The following is an 18,550-nucleotide window of genomic DNA, read 5'->3' on the forward strand; positions in this document are numbered from 1 at the left end:
CATTGTTGGTGGGAATGCAAACTAGTACAGCCACTATGGAGAACAGTGTGGAGATTCCTTTAAAAACTGGAGATAGAACTGCCATATGACCCAGCAATCCCACTGCTGGGCACACACACCAAGGAAACCAGAATTGAAAGAGACAAGTGTACCCCAATGTTCATTGCAGCACTGTTTACAATAACTATGACATGGAAGCAACCTAGATGTCCATCAGCAGTCAAATAGGTAAGGAAGTTGTGGTACATATACACAATGGAATATTACTCAGCTATAAAAAAAAAAAAGAATACATTTGAGTCAGTTCTAATGAGGTGGATGAAACTGGAGCCTATTATACTGAGTGAAGTAAGCCAGAAAAAGAAATACCAATACAGTATATTAACACATATATATGGAATTTAGAAAGACAGTAATGATGACCCTATATGCAAGACAGCAAAAGAGACACAGATGTAAAGAACAGACTTTTAGAGTATGTGGGAGAAGGTGAGGATGGGACGATATGAGAGAATAGCATTGAAACATGTATATTATGTAATGTAATATATGTAAATTTTACATGTTTACATATGTAAACATAAGTAAAATAGATGACCAGTGCAAATTTGATGCATGAAGCAGGGCACCCAAAGCTAGTGCTCTGGGACAACCCAGAGGGATGGGTTGGGGAGGGAGGTAAGAGGGGGGTTCAGGATGGTGAGACACATGTACACCCATGACTGATTCATGTCAATGTATTGCAAAAACCACCACAATATTGTAAAGTAATTAGCCTCCAATTAAAATAAATTAATTTATTTTTTTAATGAAGAAAAAAAAAAAGCAGAGACATCACTTTGCTGACAAAGGTCCCTATAGTCAAAGTTATGGTTTTTCCAGTAGTCATGAAAAATGACTATAAAATCATTTATAGTCATTTGGATGTGAGAGTTAAATGGTAAAGAAGACTGAATGATGAACAGTTGACGCTTTCAAATTGTGGTGCTGAAGAAGACTCTTGAGAGTACCCTGGACAGCACGGAGATCAAACCAGTCAATCCCAAAGGGAATCAATCCTGAATATTCGTGGTAAGGACTGATGCAGAAACTGAAGCTCCATTATTTTGCCACCTGATGAGAAGAGCCGATTCTTTGGAAAAGACCCTAATTCTGGGAAAGATTGAGGAGAAGGGGACAACAGAGGATAAGATGGTTGGATGGCATCACCAACTCAATGGACGTGAGTCTGAGCAAACTCCAGGAGATAATGAAGGACAGGGAGGCCTGGGGTGCTCAGTCCATGGGGTCACAAAGAGTCAGACATGGCTTAGCAACTGAACAGCAACAACAATGTAACAGGAAAGACATTCCACATTTACGGATTGGAAGATTTAATCTTGTTACAAAGATATTATTGCCCAAAGTAACCCACAGATTCAATGCACTCTGTATCAAAATTCCAGTGATGTCTTTTGCAAAATGGATCATAGACCTAAACATAAGAACTAAATCAATAAAACTCTTAGAAGAAAACATAAAGAGAAAACCTTCATGACATTGGATTTGGCAATGATTTCTCGGCGATGACACGAAAAGCACAAATAGCAAAAGAAAAAGTAGGTAAAATGAACTTTACAAAAATTAAAAATAAAGAGAGATTTCCTTGCTGACCCAGTGGTTAAGAATCTGCCTGCCAATGCAGGGAACATGGATTTGATCCTGATACATCACTGACTCGATGGACATGAGTTTGAGCAAACTCCAGGAAATAGTGAAGGGTAGGGAAGCCTAGTGTGCTGCAGTTCATGAGATTGCAAAGAGTTGGACATGACTTAGTGACTGAACTACAACGGAAGATTCCTCATGCCTCAGAGTAACTAAGTCCATGCACCGCAACTACTGAGCCCATGCTCTAGAGCCTGTGCTCAGCAAGTACTGAAGCCACTGCAATGAGAAGCCCTTGCTCCAAACCTAGAGAGGAGCCCCCACTCACCAAAAGTAGAGAAAGCTCATGTGCAGCAACAAAGACCCAGAGCAATCAGCCATAAAACAGAACGAATCTGAGTCAGTTCTAGTGAAGTGGATGAACCTAGAACCTGTTTTATAGAGCAAAGTAAGTCAACAAGAGAAAAATAATTATCATATATTAACACATATTTATGAAATCTAGAAAAAATGGTATTAATGAACCTATTTTCAGAAAAGAGGAGAAGGCAATGGCACCCCACTCTAGTACTTTTGCCTGGAAAACCCCATGGATAGAGGAGCCTGGTGGGCTGCAGTCCATGGGGTCGCTAAGAGTCGGACACGACTGAGCGACTTCACTTTCACTTTTCACTTTCATGCATTGGAAAAGGAAATGGCAACCCACTCCGGTGTTCTTGCCTGGAGAATCCCAGGGACGGGGGAGCCTGGTGGGCTGCCGTCTATGGGGTCGCACAGAGTCGGACACGACTGAAGCGACTTAGCAGCAGCAGTTGCAGAAAAGAATGGAAGTACAGATATAGAAAATAGACTTGTGGACACAGTAGGAGAAAGAAAGAGTGGGAAGAAGGAAGAAAGTAGCACTGACATACATACATTACTTTGTATTAAATAGATAGCTGGTGAGAAGTTGCTATATAACACAGGAAGCCCAGCTTGGCACTCTGTGATGACCTAGAGGGGTAGGGTCGGAGGAGGGGAGGGATGTCAGGGAATGTTTAACAGGAGGATTCCTACGTGCTGTTTCTCATAAATCCTCTGTTCCTTATCAGTTTCTGTTACCAGAAACCTGTGGAATGGCATGCCGCTCCCAGGACTGAGGTCATAGGATGAAAGAGGCTCGAATCTCCTTCAGTAAACATTCTCCTTACGACAAAACGGCTTAGTCTCGATCCTCTTTTTTGAGATATGGATTGTCTCCTGACCTTGTGACCATTATTAATCCCTTGTTCCCTTGGTAACGGTTGCTGTATGTTTGGTTTTCTGATCTTTATCATTGTCAAAAGAAATTTCTTGTATACCAGCCTATATATACTCACAGAAAGATCATTAAAGCACCTTTGATCCATAAGAGCTTGGGTCCCCATGTCTTTCTTTCTTTCTGTCTCTCTCTCCCTCCCTCCCTCCCTCCCTCTGGCTCTCTCTATTACTTTCCTATCACTGACTCCGAACCACCAGATTCTGGTCTATTCAGTTCAGTTCAGTCGCTCAGTTGTGTCCGACTCTTTGTGACCCCGTGAATCACAGCACGCCAGGCCTCCCTGTCCATCACCAACTCCCGGAGTTCACTCAGACTCACGTCCATTGAGTCTGTGACGCCATCCAGCCATCTCATCCTCTGTTGTCCCCTTCTCCTCCTGCCCCCAATCCCTCCTAGCATCAGAGTCTTTTCCAATGAGACAACTCTTCCCATGAGGTGGCCAAAGTACTGGAGTTTCAGCTTTAGCATCATTCCTTCCAAAGAAAGCCCAGGGCTGATCTCCTTCAGAATGGACTGGTTGGATCTCCTTGCAGTCCAAGGGACTCTCAAGAGTCTTCTCCAACACCACAGTTCAAAAGCATCAATTCTTCGGCACTCAGCCTTCTTCACAGTCCAACTCTCACATCCATACATGACCACAGGAAAAACCATAGCCTTGACTAGACGGACTTTTGTTGGCAAAGTAATGTCTCTGCTTTTGAATACGCTATTTAGGTTGGTCATAACTTTCCTTCCAAGGAGTAAGCGTCTTTTAATTTCATGGATGCAATCACCATCTGCAGTGATTTTGGAGCCCAAAAAAATAAAGTCTGACACTGTTTCCACTGTTTCCCCATCTATTTCCCATGAAGTGATGGGACCAGATGCCATGATCTTCATTTTCTGAATGTTGAGCTTGAAGCCAACTTCTTCACTCTCCTCTTTCACTTTCATCAAGAGGCTCTTTAGTTCCTCTTCACTTTCTGCCATAAGGGTGGTGTCATCTGCATATCTGAGGTTATTGATATTTCTCCCGGCAATCTTGATTCCAGCTTGTGTTTCTTCCAGTCCAGCATTTCTCATGATGTACTCTGCATATAAGTTAAATAAGCAGGGTGACAATATACAGCCTTGATGTACTCCTTTTCCTATTTGGAACCAGTCTGTTGTTCCATGTCCAGTTCTAACTGTTGCTTCCTGATCTGCATACAGATTTCTTAAGAGGCAGGTCAGGTGGTCTGGTATTCAAGTGGGCCTTAGAAAGCATCACTACAAACAAAGCTAGTGGAGGTGATGGTAATTCCAGTTGAGCTATTCCAAATCCTGAAAGATGATGCTGTGAAAGTGCTGCACTCAATATGCCAGCAAATTTGGAAAACTCAGCAGTGGCCACAGGACTGGAAAAGGTCAGTTTTCATTCCAATCCCAAAGAAAGGCAATGCCAAAGAATGCTCAAACTACCGCACAATTGCACTCATCTCACATGCTAGTAAAGTAATGCTCAAAATTCTCCAAGCCAGGCTTCAGCAATACGTGAACCGTGAACTTCCTGATGTTCAAGCTGGTTTTAGAAAAGTCAGAGGAACCAGAGATCAAATTGCCAACATCCGCTGGATCATCGAAAAAGCAAGAGAGTTCCAGAAAAACATCTATTTCTGCTTTATTGACTATGCCAAAGCCTTTGACTGTGTGAATCACAATGAACTGTGGAAAATTCTTCAAGAGATGGGAATACAAGACCACCTGCCCTGCCTCTTGAGAAATCCGGTCCATTAAAGGACCGCAACAAAGGGACATTCAAGAGAAAGGTGATATATGTATAAATATGGCTGATATGCGTTGTTGTATGGCAGAAACCAACACAATATTGTAATTTTTCCCCAATTGAAAAATAAATTAAGAAAAAAAACAGTGCAGCCATTAAGTAAATAAATCTTTAAAAAGAGAAAAGGAAAAGAATGAAAAGGAAACCCACAGAATGGGAGAATGATATTTTCACCAATCATATATCTAATAAGTGATTAATGTCAAGAATTTATAATGAAGTTCTACAACTTAAAAAAAAAAACAGAAAATGAGTATTGGGGAGAAATTGGAATCTTTGCACATTGTTTCTGGGAATATTAAATGGTGCAGCTACCGTGGAAAAGAGTCTTGGGTTTTCTCAATTAAGTATAGAATTACTGAGAAGTGAAGTGAAGTCGCTCAGTCATGCCTGACTCTTTGCAACCCCATGGACAGTAGCCTGCACCAAGCTCCTCCATCCATGGGATTTTCAAGGCAAGACTACTGGAGTGGGTTGCCATTTCCTTCTCCAAGGAATCTTCCCAACGCAGGGATCAAACCCAGGCCTCTCACATTGTAGACAGACACTTTACCTTCTGAGCCACCAGAGAAGTCCTGTATGACCCAGTAATTCCACATCTAGGTATACACACACACACACACACACACTGGAAAGCAGGGACTTGAACAGAAGACATATGTTCACCAATGTTCATAGCAGCATTAGTCACAACCAAAAGTGAGAATGACACAAAATATCATTGGTGGATGAACAAACAAACAAAAAGGTTTAGATATATAAAATGAAATCCTTATTCGCTCTTTAAAAGAACTCGGAGGTGATGGTGGCAACAATGGCAGTGGTCCTGGTTAAAGTAGTGGAGAAGGCTGTGGTGGTATTGGGCCAGAATATGGTAACCAAGGTGGGGGGTATGGTGGCGGTGGTGGAGGATATGCTGATTACAATGAACGAGGAAAGTTTGAAGGTAATTATGTGGTGGTGGAAACTATAATGATTTTGAAAATTATCATGGACAACAGCAATGAAAGTATGGACCCATGAAAGGGGGAAGTTTTGGTGGAAGAAGCTCATCCAGTCCCTATGGTGGTGGTTACGGATCTGGTGGTGGAAGTGGTGGATATGGTAGCAGAAGGTTCTAAATACTCAGAAGAAAAGGGCTACAGTTCTTAGCTGGAGAGAGAGCAAGGAGTTGTCAGGAAAACTGCAGGTTAGTTTGAGACAGTCATCCCAAATGTGTTAGAGGAACTTTAAAAATCTGCCACAGAAGGAACCATAGTCAGAAAAGTTACTGCAGCTTAAACAGGAAACACTTCTTGTTCGGGACTGCCATGGCAACAGTTTGCAAAAAGTGCAGCTATTGATTAATGCAATGTAGTGTCCACTAGACGTACATTCCTGAGGTCTTTTATTTGTTGTAGCTTTGTCTTTTTCTTTTTCTTTTCATTATATCAGGTATATTGCCCTGTAAACTGTGGTAGTGGTACCAGGAATTAAAAAATGAAGGAATTTTTAACTTTAAAAACACAAAAGAGAAAAATTTCAGTACATGTTACAACATGAATGAACCTGAAACAGTATACAATGAAAAAAGCCAGATATGAAAGAACAAATAATGTACAATTCCATTTTTTTATACAAGGTACCCAAAAGAGTCAAATTCTTATGGACAGAAAATAGAATAGACATTACCAGGGGCTTGGGGCAGGGGAGTATGGGGAGTTATTGTTTAGTAAGTCCAGAGTTTCAATTTGGGATGATGAAAAATTTCTAGAGATGGATAGAGGTGATGGTTGCACCACAATGTAAGTATATGTTATGCCACTGAGTTGTACACTAAACCGGTTAAAATGGTAAATTTTATGTAATCTGTATTTTACCAAAAATATGTTAAAAGTTGGGATGGTGGCAGGACTGTGTTCCTTTCTGGAGGCTCTCCATTAGAGTTAAATCAAGATATCCATTCTTGTTGAATACTGATGTCACGGTCAGCATTCTGAGATTTCCCTGCAGTGCCAGCCTGAGTATTCACAGTACCAGGGACTAATTTATAATAGCAGTAATTGCGGATTAGATTTAAATTAAAAATTAGATAAAAGATCCCTTTTAAGACTTTATAAACAACCTGCAAATAGATAGGGAAACAGTGGCAGACTATTTGGAGGTGGGGAGGGGGCGGGGTTCCAAAATCACTGCAGATGGTGACTGCAATCATGAAATTAAAAGACACTTGCTCCTTGGAAGAAAAGTTATGACCAACCTAGACAGCATATTAAAAAGCAGAGACATTACTTTGCCAACAAATGTCCGTCTAGTCAAGGCTACAGTTTTTCCAGTGGTCATGTATGGATGTGAGAGTTGGACTGTAAGGAAAGCTGAGCACCGAAGAATTGATGCTTTTGAACTGTGGTGTTGGAGAAGACTCTTGAGAATCCCTTGGACTGCAAGGAGATCCAACCAGTCCATCCTAAAGGAAATCAGTCCTGAATATTCCTTGGAAGGACTGATGTTGAAGCTGAAACTCCAATACTTTGGCCACCTGATGCAAAGAACTGACTCATTTGAAAAGACCGTGATGCTGGGAAAGATTGAGGGTGGGTGGAAAAGGGGACGACAGAGGATGAGGTGGTTGGATGGCATCACTGACTCAATGGACATGAGTTTGAGTAGACTCCAGAGTTGGTGATGGAGAGGGAGGCCTGGCGTGCTGCAGTCCATGGGGCTGCAAAGAGTTGATCACAACTGAGCGACTGAACTGAACTGAACTGAAAACAACCTGCAGCCAGGACTGTATCTTTCATAATGTGTCTCCCCTTCCCCACCATCCAGGGTCTACATAGAGTAGGTATCCAACAGGTACTGGTTGGATTGGATAGAGAAAGATAGGAGTATAAACAGAAAACCTGGTGGGGCCTCTGAGCCCCAGAGCCTGAGAGGAGGGGAAGCAAGCTGCTGGAGCCCAGGCTGATTATGATCCCCGGGAAGGAGATCAGGAGGAAGGAGGAAGTCCAGGGCACAGTAGGCAAGCCAGGGGGTCCCTTTATTGTGTGATCCTGAGGCTGCCTGGACCACCAGTAACACAGATAATACAGTGCTAGATCTAAAACTTCCTGCTGAGTACAGAGTAAAGTAAGTCAGAAAGAAAAAAACAAATATTGTATATTAATGCATATATATGGAATATAGAAAATGATGCCAATGAACCTATTTGCCAGGCAGGAATAGAGACGCAGATGTAGAAAACACACTTGTGGACATGGCCAGAGGGAGAAGGTGGGATTAACTGAGTAACATTATCATATATACGCTACCATGTGTTAAAAAAAAAAAAAAATACAGCTAGTGGGAAGCTGCTGCATAGCACAGGAAGCTCAGCTCGGTGCTCTGTGATGACCTTGAGGGGTGGGATAAGGGGTGTGGTGGGAGGGAGGCTCAAGAGGGAAGGGCTGTATGTGTACATGCAGCTGATTCACCTTGTTATTCAGCAAAAATTAACTACCGCACTCATCTCACACGCTAGTAAAGTAATGCTCAAAATTCTCCAAGCCAGGCTTCAGCAACATGTGAACTGTGAACTTCCAGATGTTCAAGCTGGTTTTAGAAAAGGCAGAGGAACTAGAGATCAAATTGCCAACATCCACTGGATCATCGAAAAAGCAAGAGAGTTCCAGAAAAACATCTATTTCTGCTTTATTGACTATGCCAAAGCCTTTGACTGTGTGGATCACAATAAACTGTGGAAAATTCTGAAAGAGATGGGAATACCAGACCACCTGACCTGCCTCTTGAGAAACCTATATGCAGGTCAAGAAGCAACAGTTAGAACTGGACATGGAACAACAGACTGGTTCCAAATAGGAAAAGGAGTTCGTCAACGCTGTATATTGTCACCCTGCTTATTTAACTTATATGCAGAGTACATCATGAGAAACACTGGGCTGGTAGAAGCACAAGCTGGAATCAAGATTGCCAGGAGAAATATCAATAACCTCATGTATGCAGAAGACACCACCCTTATGGCAGAAAGTGAAGAGGAACTAAAAAGCCTCTTGATGAAAGTGAAAGAGGAGAGTGAAGAAGTTGGCTTCAAGCTCAACATTCAGAAAACGAAGATCATGGCATCTGGTCCCATCACTTCATGGGAAATAGACGGGGAAACAGTGGTAACAGTGTCAGACTTTATTTTGGGGGGCTCCAATCACTGCAGATGGTGACTGCAGCCATGAAATTAAAAGATGCTTACTCCTTGGAAGGAAAGTTATGACCAACCTAGATAGCATATTCAAAAGCAGAGACATTACTTTGCCAACAAAGGTCCGTCTAATCAAGGCTATGGTTTTTCCAGTAGTCATGTATGGACGCGAGAGTTGGACTGTGAAGAAGGCTGAGCGCCAAAGAATTGATGCTTTTGAACTGTGGTGTTGGAGAAGACTCTTGAGAGTCCCTTGGACTGCAAGGAGATCCAACCAGTCCATTCTAAAGGACATCAGCCCTGGGTGCTCTTTGGAAGGAATGATGCTAAAGCTGAAACTCCAGTACTTTGGCCACCTCATGGGAAGAGTTGACTCATTGGAAAAGACTCTGATGCTGGGAGGGATTGGGAGCAGGAGGAAAAGGGGACGACAGAGGATGAGATGGCTTGATGGTATCACCAACTCGATGGACGTGAGTTTGAGTGAACTCCAGGAGTTGATGATGGACAGAGAGGCCTGGCATGCTGCGATTCATGGGGTCACAAAGAGTTGGACACGACTGAGCAACTGAACTGAACTGAATAAATAAATAAAACTTCCAGCTTAGAAAAGATGAGGTTTGCATAGCCTCTTTCCAGCCCCCAGCTCATGCCTCTTCATTTTAGTTTCAGATACAATCAACTCTAGGAGATATCCTGGTCAACAGGGGTGAAGGAGTAAACCCAAGAATGGCTGAGGGGAGATGGAGCCACACTTCAGTTGTCCTGCCCTCTTTCCTGCCCACCCCCACTCACCCACGGGACCAGCCACCTGCCTACCAGGCCTGGAGCAGCTTTTCTATCCAAGACTCAAGCCATTATATGTAAGGTTCTGCTTTCAAATGGCCTTTTATAGAATGCTCAAGCAACAGGCGTGGTGAGACAAATGAATACCAATCAGAAAGGCATGTACTTTGCCAAGGAAATTGAGTTTATTAGAAGGTTACAAGGGAGGGTTGCTGACACGTGGGCAGGCTCTCTGGACAAGCCAAGAAGAAACAGTCCCCAGGGAAGGAAACTGTGGGCAGGGATCATCTTGAGGAGGTTGGGTGAGCTTCTGGATTCCCCTCCTGGGGCAGCTCCAGGCATGCACATTGTGTTTTCTAACCCGTTTGTTGGAAAGAACCAGGGCCAAGTCACAGCTCCAGAACCCTGGGCCCTGTCTCCTTGCTCCTTGGGCAACCACTGGACTCTAGCGCACATAGGAGTTGCAAGGCCCACAGCGGGAGCGGGGGACACAGGGCGTGCAGGGGGCAGCAGGAGCACAGGGGGTACAGGGACTGGAGATGCAGGGTGTGATGGTCTTGCCGCAGGCATTCGTCGTGGCACAGGGATTGCAGGGCAGCCTGGAGAAAGGGAAAGATATAAATTGAGGGAGGCTTGTGATGTAACCAGAGAGACCCCGAGAGTGGACTGCCCACTGAGACTTGACCTGACCTATAATAGAGAAGGTCACAGGCTCACCTGATACAAAGCTCACTATCAATGCTAGTGGTCTCCCTGTCATATGCTATCAAAAGTGCTGGACAGAGACTCAGAAACTCTGGTCTCAGCTCCCAACACTGTCCATTCCTAGCTGGTGACCTTGGATAAGTCACTAAACTTCTTCAAGCCCCAATCCCTTCACCCACAGAATGATGAGAATACTGATCCTGTTGACCTCGTGGTAACTCTAGCGGCAGATGAGGTAGTATGTGGAAATGTACCCTCTACACAGTATGGTATTACAACATGTAAGAAATGTCATTGATCACATATCAATATCATCACAGTAGACTGCAGAGTTGGCTGTACAATTTTAGTTTGTCCCTCAAGCAATTCGTGCCACTTTATTTTTTAATGTTAACCACATTGCTTTCTGTGCTCTGTTTGAGCATGTCTGGTGTGAAGGTATAATTTCCTCTCCAAGGTATGCAGTCTTTGCCTGGAGTCCAACTAAGAAGTATGCCTATGTGCACAAGGCTTCACCAAACACCTGCTCGGTACTCACTTGCAGTCCTCGCTGTCCAGCAGCCCACGGTACGTGTTGATCTCACACTCCAGCCGGGCCCGCACGTCCAGCAGCACCTGGTACTCCTGGTTCTGCCGCTCCAGGTCACTCCTGATCTCCGCCAGCTGTGACTCCACGTTGCCGATCAGGCCCTGCACCTGGGCCAGCTGGCAGCTGTAGCGGGCCTCCGTCTCCGTCAGGGTGTTCTCCAGGGAGTCTCTCTGTCAGAGGGAAGGGGAGGAAGGTCACAGAGCTGCTCCTTCAGGGACTTCTCCATCGCTTCCAAACAAGTCACCAGCTCCAAGAATTCAGGAGAGGGTGGTCTGGAGGGCAACCCAGTACCCCTGACTCCCCAACCTCACCTCCTCACCAGGAGTCTCATCAGTACCCACCAGGTTGTGCTGGGCCTGAAGCTCCACCTCCAGGGCGTTGACCGTGCGTCTCAGCTCAATGATCTCTGTCTGGCAGGACTGCAGCTGCTCTGAGCTGGACACCACCTGCTTGTTCAGCTCCTCAGTCTGAAACACCAAAATGCGGAAGGCAGGATCAGACCCCACCTGAAGGGCCCCAAGGGGCTGAGGGTCCTGAGACACCATGTGCTCATGTACTCACCTGCCTGATGTACCATTCCTCCACGTCCCTGCGGTTGGTCTCCACCAAGGCCTCGTACTGAGCCCTGGTCTCATTGAGCACACGGTTGAGGTCCACAGTGGGGGCGGCGTCCACCTCCACGTTGAGGCGGTCTCCCAGCTGGCTCCGCAGGGTGTTGACTTCCTGTGGATGCAGAAAATGCAAGAGCGACTATCCTCAATGAAGAGTGGAACCTAAGAAATGGCACTGCTTGTTGACATCCTATTCATCTATTTCCTTGGAAAAGGAACGTCTAGTGAAACAGCTATGACAGCAGAAGGTAAAGTGGTCTGTGTTCCATGTGTTCAACTCCTTCCCACCATGACTGTGTCATGATCCTTGGATTAAAAAAAATTTTTCCAGGGGTTTGCCTGGGGGCTATTCAAGGATGTATAAATGCCCAAATTTCCCAGGTTGTAGACTGGCTGCAGATAACCCCATAAATAAAAAGAATTGGCTGTATAATTTCAGATTGTATATCAAACCATTCTTGTCATCAAGTAAGATATTGTCATGACCCCTCCCAGGAGAGAGAAGGAACCCTGGATCATTTTTCATCAAGACTTTGAAAGAATAGAGATGTTGATTCACCAAGACTGATATTTTGGCTTTGGGGAAGAGAGATGGCTTCAAATGGCATGATCAGAGCAGTGCTGGGACTTCTACAAATCAGCAGCCAATCACAAGCCCAGGGAGGTGCCCTGGGAAACAAAAGTGATGCCCCAATTTTGAGTGAAAGATACACCTTATCTGGGAACATGGATAGGTTTCATCTCACAATGTTTTCTTTCATCATGAAGTTTTGGTGTTTTCGAAGAAATCTGAAAGATTCTTATCCCTGATTCTACCACCCCAAGTCACTAAAGCCACCCTAGGCCTGAGGCTGAGTCAGATTTCTTCATTTCTCATCTCTGGTCTCACCTCCTCATGGTTGCTCTTGAGGCAGATCAGCTCCTCCTTCAGGGACTCCACCTGGGCTTCCAGGTCGGACTTGCACAGGGTCAGCTCATCCAGGATCCTACGCAGGCCGTTGATGTCTGACTCCACCAGCTGCCGCAAGCCCAGCTCCGTCTCATACCTGCACAAGGAGAGGGTCAGAGCAGTAACTGGCAGACCCTGAAGACTCACAGGAATGATCTTGGATAACCCCAATCACCTTGCCTTCCCCCTTTGGCAGTGAGTAGACCCAGGAGACAAAGGCAGGGTGCTAGAGGCTCAGTCAAGACCCAAATTAATCCCAAAATTGACTTGAGTCCTCATCTACTTTTGTGACTCCTTTGTTTGGTCCCCCCAATCCTCTGCAGAATCCTTCATGATTGATGGTTGACTGCTGTTCAGTCAGCCATGGAAAACCCTCTTCTTTTACTGAACAAAAGGAGCGGGCACCCATGTGAAATCTGAACCACTTACTTGGTCCTGAAGTCATCTGCGGCCAGCTTGGCATTATCGATCTGCACCACCAGCCTGGCATTCTCTGACTTGGCACACAGGATCTGGGGAATGAGAGGTTTCTGGGTCAGGACTGAAAATAACTATGAAATCATTAACTTCTTTAAAAATGCTTAAAAAGCCATTTTGAAGGTAAAAGGAGGAATCAAGATGGCCTAGATGCAAGAAACACAGTTCTCTCCCCCAGACTGAGAATCCTGAGACACTCCCCCTGCTTAGAGAGGACAGCAAGGCCCCTCACCTTCTGCTGGAGCTCCTCGATGGTCCGGAAGTAGGACTGATAGTTGGGGCACAAGAGGGGCTCCTGCTGCTGGCTCCGCTCCAGGATGCGGCTCTCCAGCTCCGCGTTCTCCCGCTCCAGCTGCCGCACCTTCTCCAGGTAGCTGGCCAGACGGTCGTTCAGGAACTGCATGGTCTCCTTCTCGTTGCCATTGAAGGAGCCCTCGCAGAACCAGTTGCAGCTGCCCACGTTGGCGGGGATGTTGCAGGCCCCGGGCAGGGTGGTGCCACAGCAGCTGGGGGGCACGCAGGGCCTGGAGGAGCAGCTGGAGCGGAAGCTCAGGTTGGGCAGGCAGAAGTTGTAAGACATGGTGCTGAAGGGAGTGAGGTGCCCGACTGAACACAGAGTCCAAGTTCTCCAAGGAGCTTGTGGGCCTTCTGCCTCTGTCGAGCATTTATACCCCATCCCCAGAGGGTGTGGACACAGTATGTAATGTCTTTTTTCTTTTTATTTTTTCACTGCTCTTCAAATGCCCTTCCCTTCAATCTGTTATAGGTCTTCCTCAGAAGAGTCCCTTGTGCCATAAATTTTTTTACTTGGCTTCTTGTTAAGTCAGGACTACTCTTCACGCTGTGCACCCATGAAATCATTGTCCTGCGGTAGACCTTCAAAGAAGCCACATGGTCTAGCCCGAGGATCTGCCCTTGTTAATTGGGAGTTAGTCCGCCCAATGACATTCTTTTGTGTTACGTGACCTGGTAAAACCATGATCAAATTCACCTCCTGGCCCACCTGGCATTTCCAGGGAGGGACTAGGATTGAATCAAGGAACAAGTTGCATTAAGTCAGAAGTGTGTTCCCTTTCCATCTGCTTTGAGACAGAATCCTTCAGTGATACAGAATCCTTCAATGATGTAGAATCCAAGCCTTAGAAGACGCGAGGTGGATAAGAATCGACTCGGGCCACAGCCAAGAAGGATGGACATCTATTTGTGTAATGCCACCTGTCTATCACTCAGAAGGACGGTAAAAGGAAAAGAATCTAAAAAAGAGTGGATGTATGTATGTGTGCAGGCATGTTCAATCACTTCAGTAGTGTCCACCTCTTTGTGACCCTAAGGACTGTAGCCTACCAGGCTCCTCTGTCCATGGGATTCACCTGGCAAGAATACTGGAGTGGGTAGCCTTGCCCTCCTTCAGGGGATCTTCCCAACCAGGGATCAAACCCAGGCCTCCCACATTGCAGGCAGATTCTTTACAGCTGAGCCACTGGGGAAACCCAGATATATGTATGTGCATAACTGATTCAATTTGCTGTACAGCAGAAACTGATATAACATCATAAAACAATTTTCCTTCAATTAAAAAAAATTTTTTTAAGTAATAAGTTTTAATTAATTAAAAAAATTAAATTTAAAAAGGTCTGTAGAGAAGGGACTCCCCTGGTGGTCCAGTGGTTAAGACACCACATTTCCATTGCAGGGGCCATGGGTTCAATCCGTGGTCAGGGAACTAAAATCCTATATGCTTCCAGGTGCGGCAAAAGAAAAAGGAATGTAGAGGAATTTTAAAGATAGAGGCTTTGATAATTAGTTTGAGAATGAGAACAAGGAAGATTCTGGAAGAAGAGATCATTTAGGAAGAAGGTTGAGAAAATGCAAGCTGAGAAATCCATATAAATGCATTAAAATTAAGGAAGTCTCTGGAAGCGGGTGTGAGAAAGGAATACTGCTAGGCTTGCAAAACTTTTCCAGTGAGGTATCTAGCCATCGTGTTAGAATAGAGTGAGTGGTAAGTCTAGGAGATAGTCCAAAGGAGCCCCCTCAAGCATGAAAATTGCATGTTGGGTTTAACAGAAAATGTTTTTAAATTTCCAGTTAGAATTTCTAACATTTTGCCCAATTCTCCAAGTATAATTGTCACACCAGGAAGATGCATCGTACCCTGTCCCAGGCTCCCACCATCAGCCTTACTGGGTTACCTGCTACCTGGTTTAAGAATCAAAGGTTGAAAGATGCCAAGGGAGGGGGCTCCATGGTCATGTCATTGAATCCAAGGACCTCAGTGCCCAGGAGAGAAAATGAGGAAACACGGCTAAAGGGGATTTTGCAAGACAATCTTGGAGTCACTGAAGGCACTAGAAGGTCTGAGGAAGGGGTGACCAAAGTTCTGAACATATAAATATTGTACCACCAGGTACCACCTGCCCCTTGGGGAGCAGCACCCCAGCCTCTGCTGTGGTTTTGGCTGCCCTCCAGAGGCAGTTTTATTGACAGCTTATTGAAGTCCTTCCCCCCAGCAAGCTTTCATGATGGTATTCACGCAGCACTCCGCTTTGTCTCAGATGAAAGGTCCTTCATCTACCCTCTCCAAGGCCATTATCGCCACTTACTATAACGCCATTGACCAAAAGCTCCAGACTTATAATAAAATCAAAATCTCTTTGTTTTCCTCCAAGGCAATTAAAAGGGGAGAAATAGGTGGGTCCTAAGGCAAGCATCACTGAGACTTCCCAGAGGAAAGACTCAAGGCCAGGAGCTCCTGTCTCACTCATCCAGGCTTGGGACAAATGGAAAGCCCTGTGAATCAGACTGATGGGCATTTGCTCCTAGGGAACAGCACAAGCCTGCTTCCCAACTCTTGTCAGCCTGCTTTAAAGCACTGGCTTTCCAGCAAGGCACCACAATCCTGCCTTCTTCCCCACCTGGGGAGCTCAGACTAAATGCCAGCAGCATCCTTCATGATCTTTGGTCTTATCTACTGATTGGCCAGCGTAGCATCATGGAGGCTTTACACAAAGGGGAATGCTTAGGTTCTAAGTATGAGAAGATTCAAGGATTGGGACAAAAAAAAGCAGACATATCTTGCATACAATTCAGAAAGAGCCAAGAAATGGGAAAAGAGGGAAGCAGGGAGAGATGTGTTTAATAAGAAAGATAAGAATGCAAAGAAGAGGCAAGGAGGGAACCTGGAAGGAATCCTCTGAACCACAACGGGTAATGTTGATCAGACGAAGCTAGCCCATCTTCAAGTGAGGGAACCTGGAGGATGGAAAGATGAGAAGTAACCAAGACAACCTAAATGAAGGTACAGAAGAGTGGTCCACCCTGATGAGTATCCTGAGAGATGTAAATGGAGACTCAGAAGAGATCTACAGACATGGGACCATAGTTTCTGAGGCCTCAGACAGAAGTGACATTGTTCCAAGGTGTCCAGACCAGAGCCTCAACTCCATGATCCAGTCTGAGATTTGTTTGTGGCTAAGAAATTCACTGTTGTCTACATCCAGGCTGCAAAATGTCAAAAGGGGCCCTGCTACCTGTTCCTGAATGATAGGAGTGTGTAGAAGAGAAAGGAAGAAAGGAGCTGGGGTAGTCACACCTGTACATCTTCAAGGCACAGTCAATCAGCAACCACAAAGATGCAGCAAAGAACAGGTTACACCTGTTACCTGCTGGCTTCTCCTGGAGATTCCTTTTTTCCCTGCAGAAGGTGAAATGGCACAAGAATTCAGGAGAGAGACAGTGGACTGAGGAGCTGGTAAGTAAACAATAATGCTACCATACCTTTTAAATCTAGCTTCTTTCTTGCAATGCTTTCAAAATATCAATAGGCTTATGTGAATTTACTTCTTGAATTAGTGGGAAAGATGGGACTCCAGGGGCTTCCCTGGTAGATCAGACAGTAAAGAATCTGCCTGCAATGCAGGAGACCTGGGTTTGATCCCTGGACTAGGAAGATACCCTGGAGAAGGGAATTGCTACCCACTTCAGTATTTTTTCCTGGAGAATTCCGTGGACAGCCTGATGGGCTACAGTCCATGAGGTTGCAAAGAGTTGGATATGACTGAGAAACTAACAATTTCATGGGATTCCAAGATTATAAGGTCTCCATGGCCTCACACAGATTAGGAGTAGACTTCATGTACTCTCTTGATCTCCTAATTGAAGTACTTGCAGAGTTTATTCACTCAGAGAGAAACTGAGCAGTCCAGGACTATCAAACCCACAATTTTACTTAGTTAAGTTTTTTCAAAGCACGTTTAAAGAGCAGCTTCTCCATGCTGGGCATGGGATGAAACTGAAATGGAATAATCACAGTTCCTGTAGCAAATTATCATTTTATGAAAAACTCAAACTAACATGGGTTCCCCAAATATATGAGAAATGACAAGAAGATGAGGAGAGGAGATATTTTAAAGGTATACGGACATTTGGAAATTTATTTGTATTTAATGGATTTAGAAGACTGTATATATGATGTTAAAGACAGTAATCACTTTTTGAACTTCTACCAAGTGCCTGGCATAGTCCCAGGACTGCGGGATTGGGGGTTGAGGGCCAGGGTGGGTGGAGAGGGGATACTTGTGGGGGACAAGCAAATGATGTGGTCTCAGTCCCGCTGAGCAGGCAGTCAAGCCTATAACTAACTCTAATGTACGGTAATATAATTGAGCCCTTCACCTCCTCTCCAAAAAAAAAACAATTCCTTCCTTCCCCCTCCCTCTTTTCCCACACTTGTTCCTGCCCCAAACTCCAGTCAGGCCATTTCAACCCAGTTCATGATTCTCAGCCAAGAGGTGACGGATGCAGCCATTTCAGATTATCTCCTTGTCCCCTAAAGGAAATTTATTGGTGACTCTACTCTCTAGGTGACTCAGAGGTTGGTTTCAAACAACTGATCTCACTAATCCCTAATCCCTTTAAGAATCTTTTCTTCAACCAGGCCTGGTAATGAGTTATTTTATTTTAATATCAGTTCTCATTTCTTGGTGGTTCTGAAGCATCCCTGTAGAATCTGTGGTCATTGAGATGAGTTTCAAAGCAGGTGAAGGAGGCTTCAAGGGATGGGGCATGGGACAGAAGATAGAAAAGAGGCAATGCTGAGTCAAGCAAGTGTAAGAGCTTCCTCTTTCTAGAAAAGGGAACAATATTAGCAGGGAGAAATAGAGGTGATGGGTGACCCTGCTGGTAGGTGGACACAGTGGCCACCCTCAGAATCAGAGAGAGATACTGGTGGTGGAGGCCTCTTGGCAGAGGGCCTTGAAGCTAATGTGAATGAACAAACCACATGTTTAGGATGTCTGACAAGCTGGGGGAGGAAAGGGGAAGGGAGGCAAGAGAAGTGTGGGTACAAAAACTAGCCTAAAGGGGAGCCTCAGCTGAAGGAGGCCAGGAGACTCAGCCTGCAATGTGGTGGGCAGGGAGGACATTGCAGGGTGAGAGGATGCACTGGGAAGATTATCCTTTGGGGGATTCCCAGGCCCTGCAAAATCCATCTCAGCCAGCTCCCCCCAGACT

At 45.0% G+C, this 18,550-nt stretch overlaps 1 protein-coding gene across 1 annotated transcript; it reads right to left on the reverse strand.

The window, feature by feature from the left end:
* Nucleotides 1–9,871: 9,871 nt before the first annotated feature.
* On the reverse strand, nucleotides 9,872–13,663 carry KRT31 (keratin 31). Its single transcript, NM_001076506.1, has 7 exons — nucleotides 13,272–13,663; nucleotides 12,992–13,074; nucleotides 12,503–12,659; nucleotides 11,564–11,725; nucleotides 11,344–11,469; nucleotides 10,952–11,172; nucleotides 9,872–10,307 (listed from the first exon to the last, which is right to left on the reverse strand). The coding sequence occupies exons 1-7, from the start codon at nucleotides 13,617–13,619 to the stop codon at nucleotides 10,154–10,156; spliced, it is 1,251 nt and encodes a 416-aa protein (NP_001069974.1). The 5' UTR covers nucleotides 13,620–13,663; the 3' UTR covers nucleotides 9,872–10,153.
* Nucleotides 13,664–18,550: the final 4,887 nt, after the last annotated feature.

The sequence above is a fragment of the Bos taurus genome, chromosome 19 (assembly GCF_002263795.3).
Source record: "Bos taurus isolate L1 Dominette 01449 registration number 42190680 breed Hereford chromosome 19, ARS-UCD2.0, whole genome shotgun sequence".
NCBI lineage: Eukaryota > Metazoa > Chordata > Mammalia > Artiodactyla > Bovidae > Bos > Bos taurus.

Coding starts and splice junctions, on each gene's coding strand:
- KRT31 (NM_001076506.1), bottom strand. CDS start 13,619: ATGTCTTACAACTTCTGCCTGCCCAACCTGAGCTTCCGCTCCAGCTGC. Junction 11,470..11,563: donor AGGAATGGTACATCAGGCAG/GTGAGTACATGA, acceptor TTGGTGTTTCAG/ACTGAGGAGCTGAACAAGCA. Junction 10,308..10,951: donor CTGGACAGCGAGGACTGCAA/GTGAGTACCGAG, acceptor CCCTTTCTCCAG/GCTGCCCTGCAATCCCTGTG.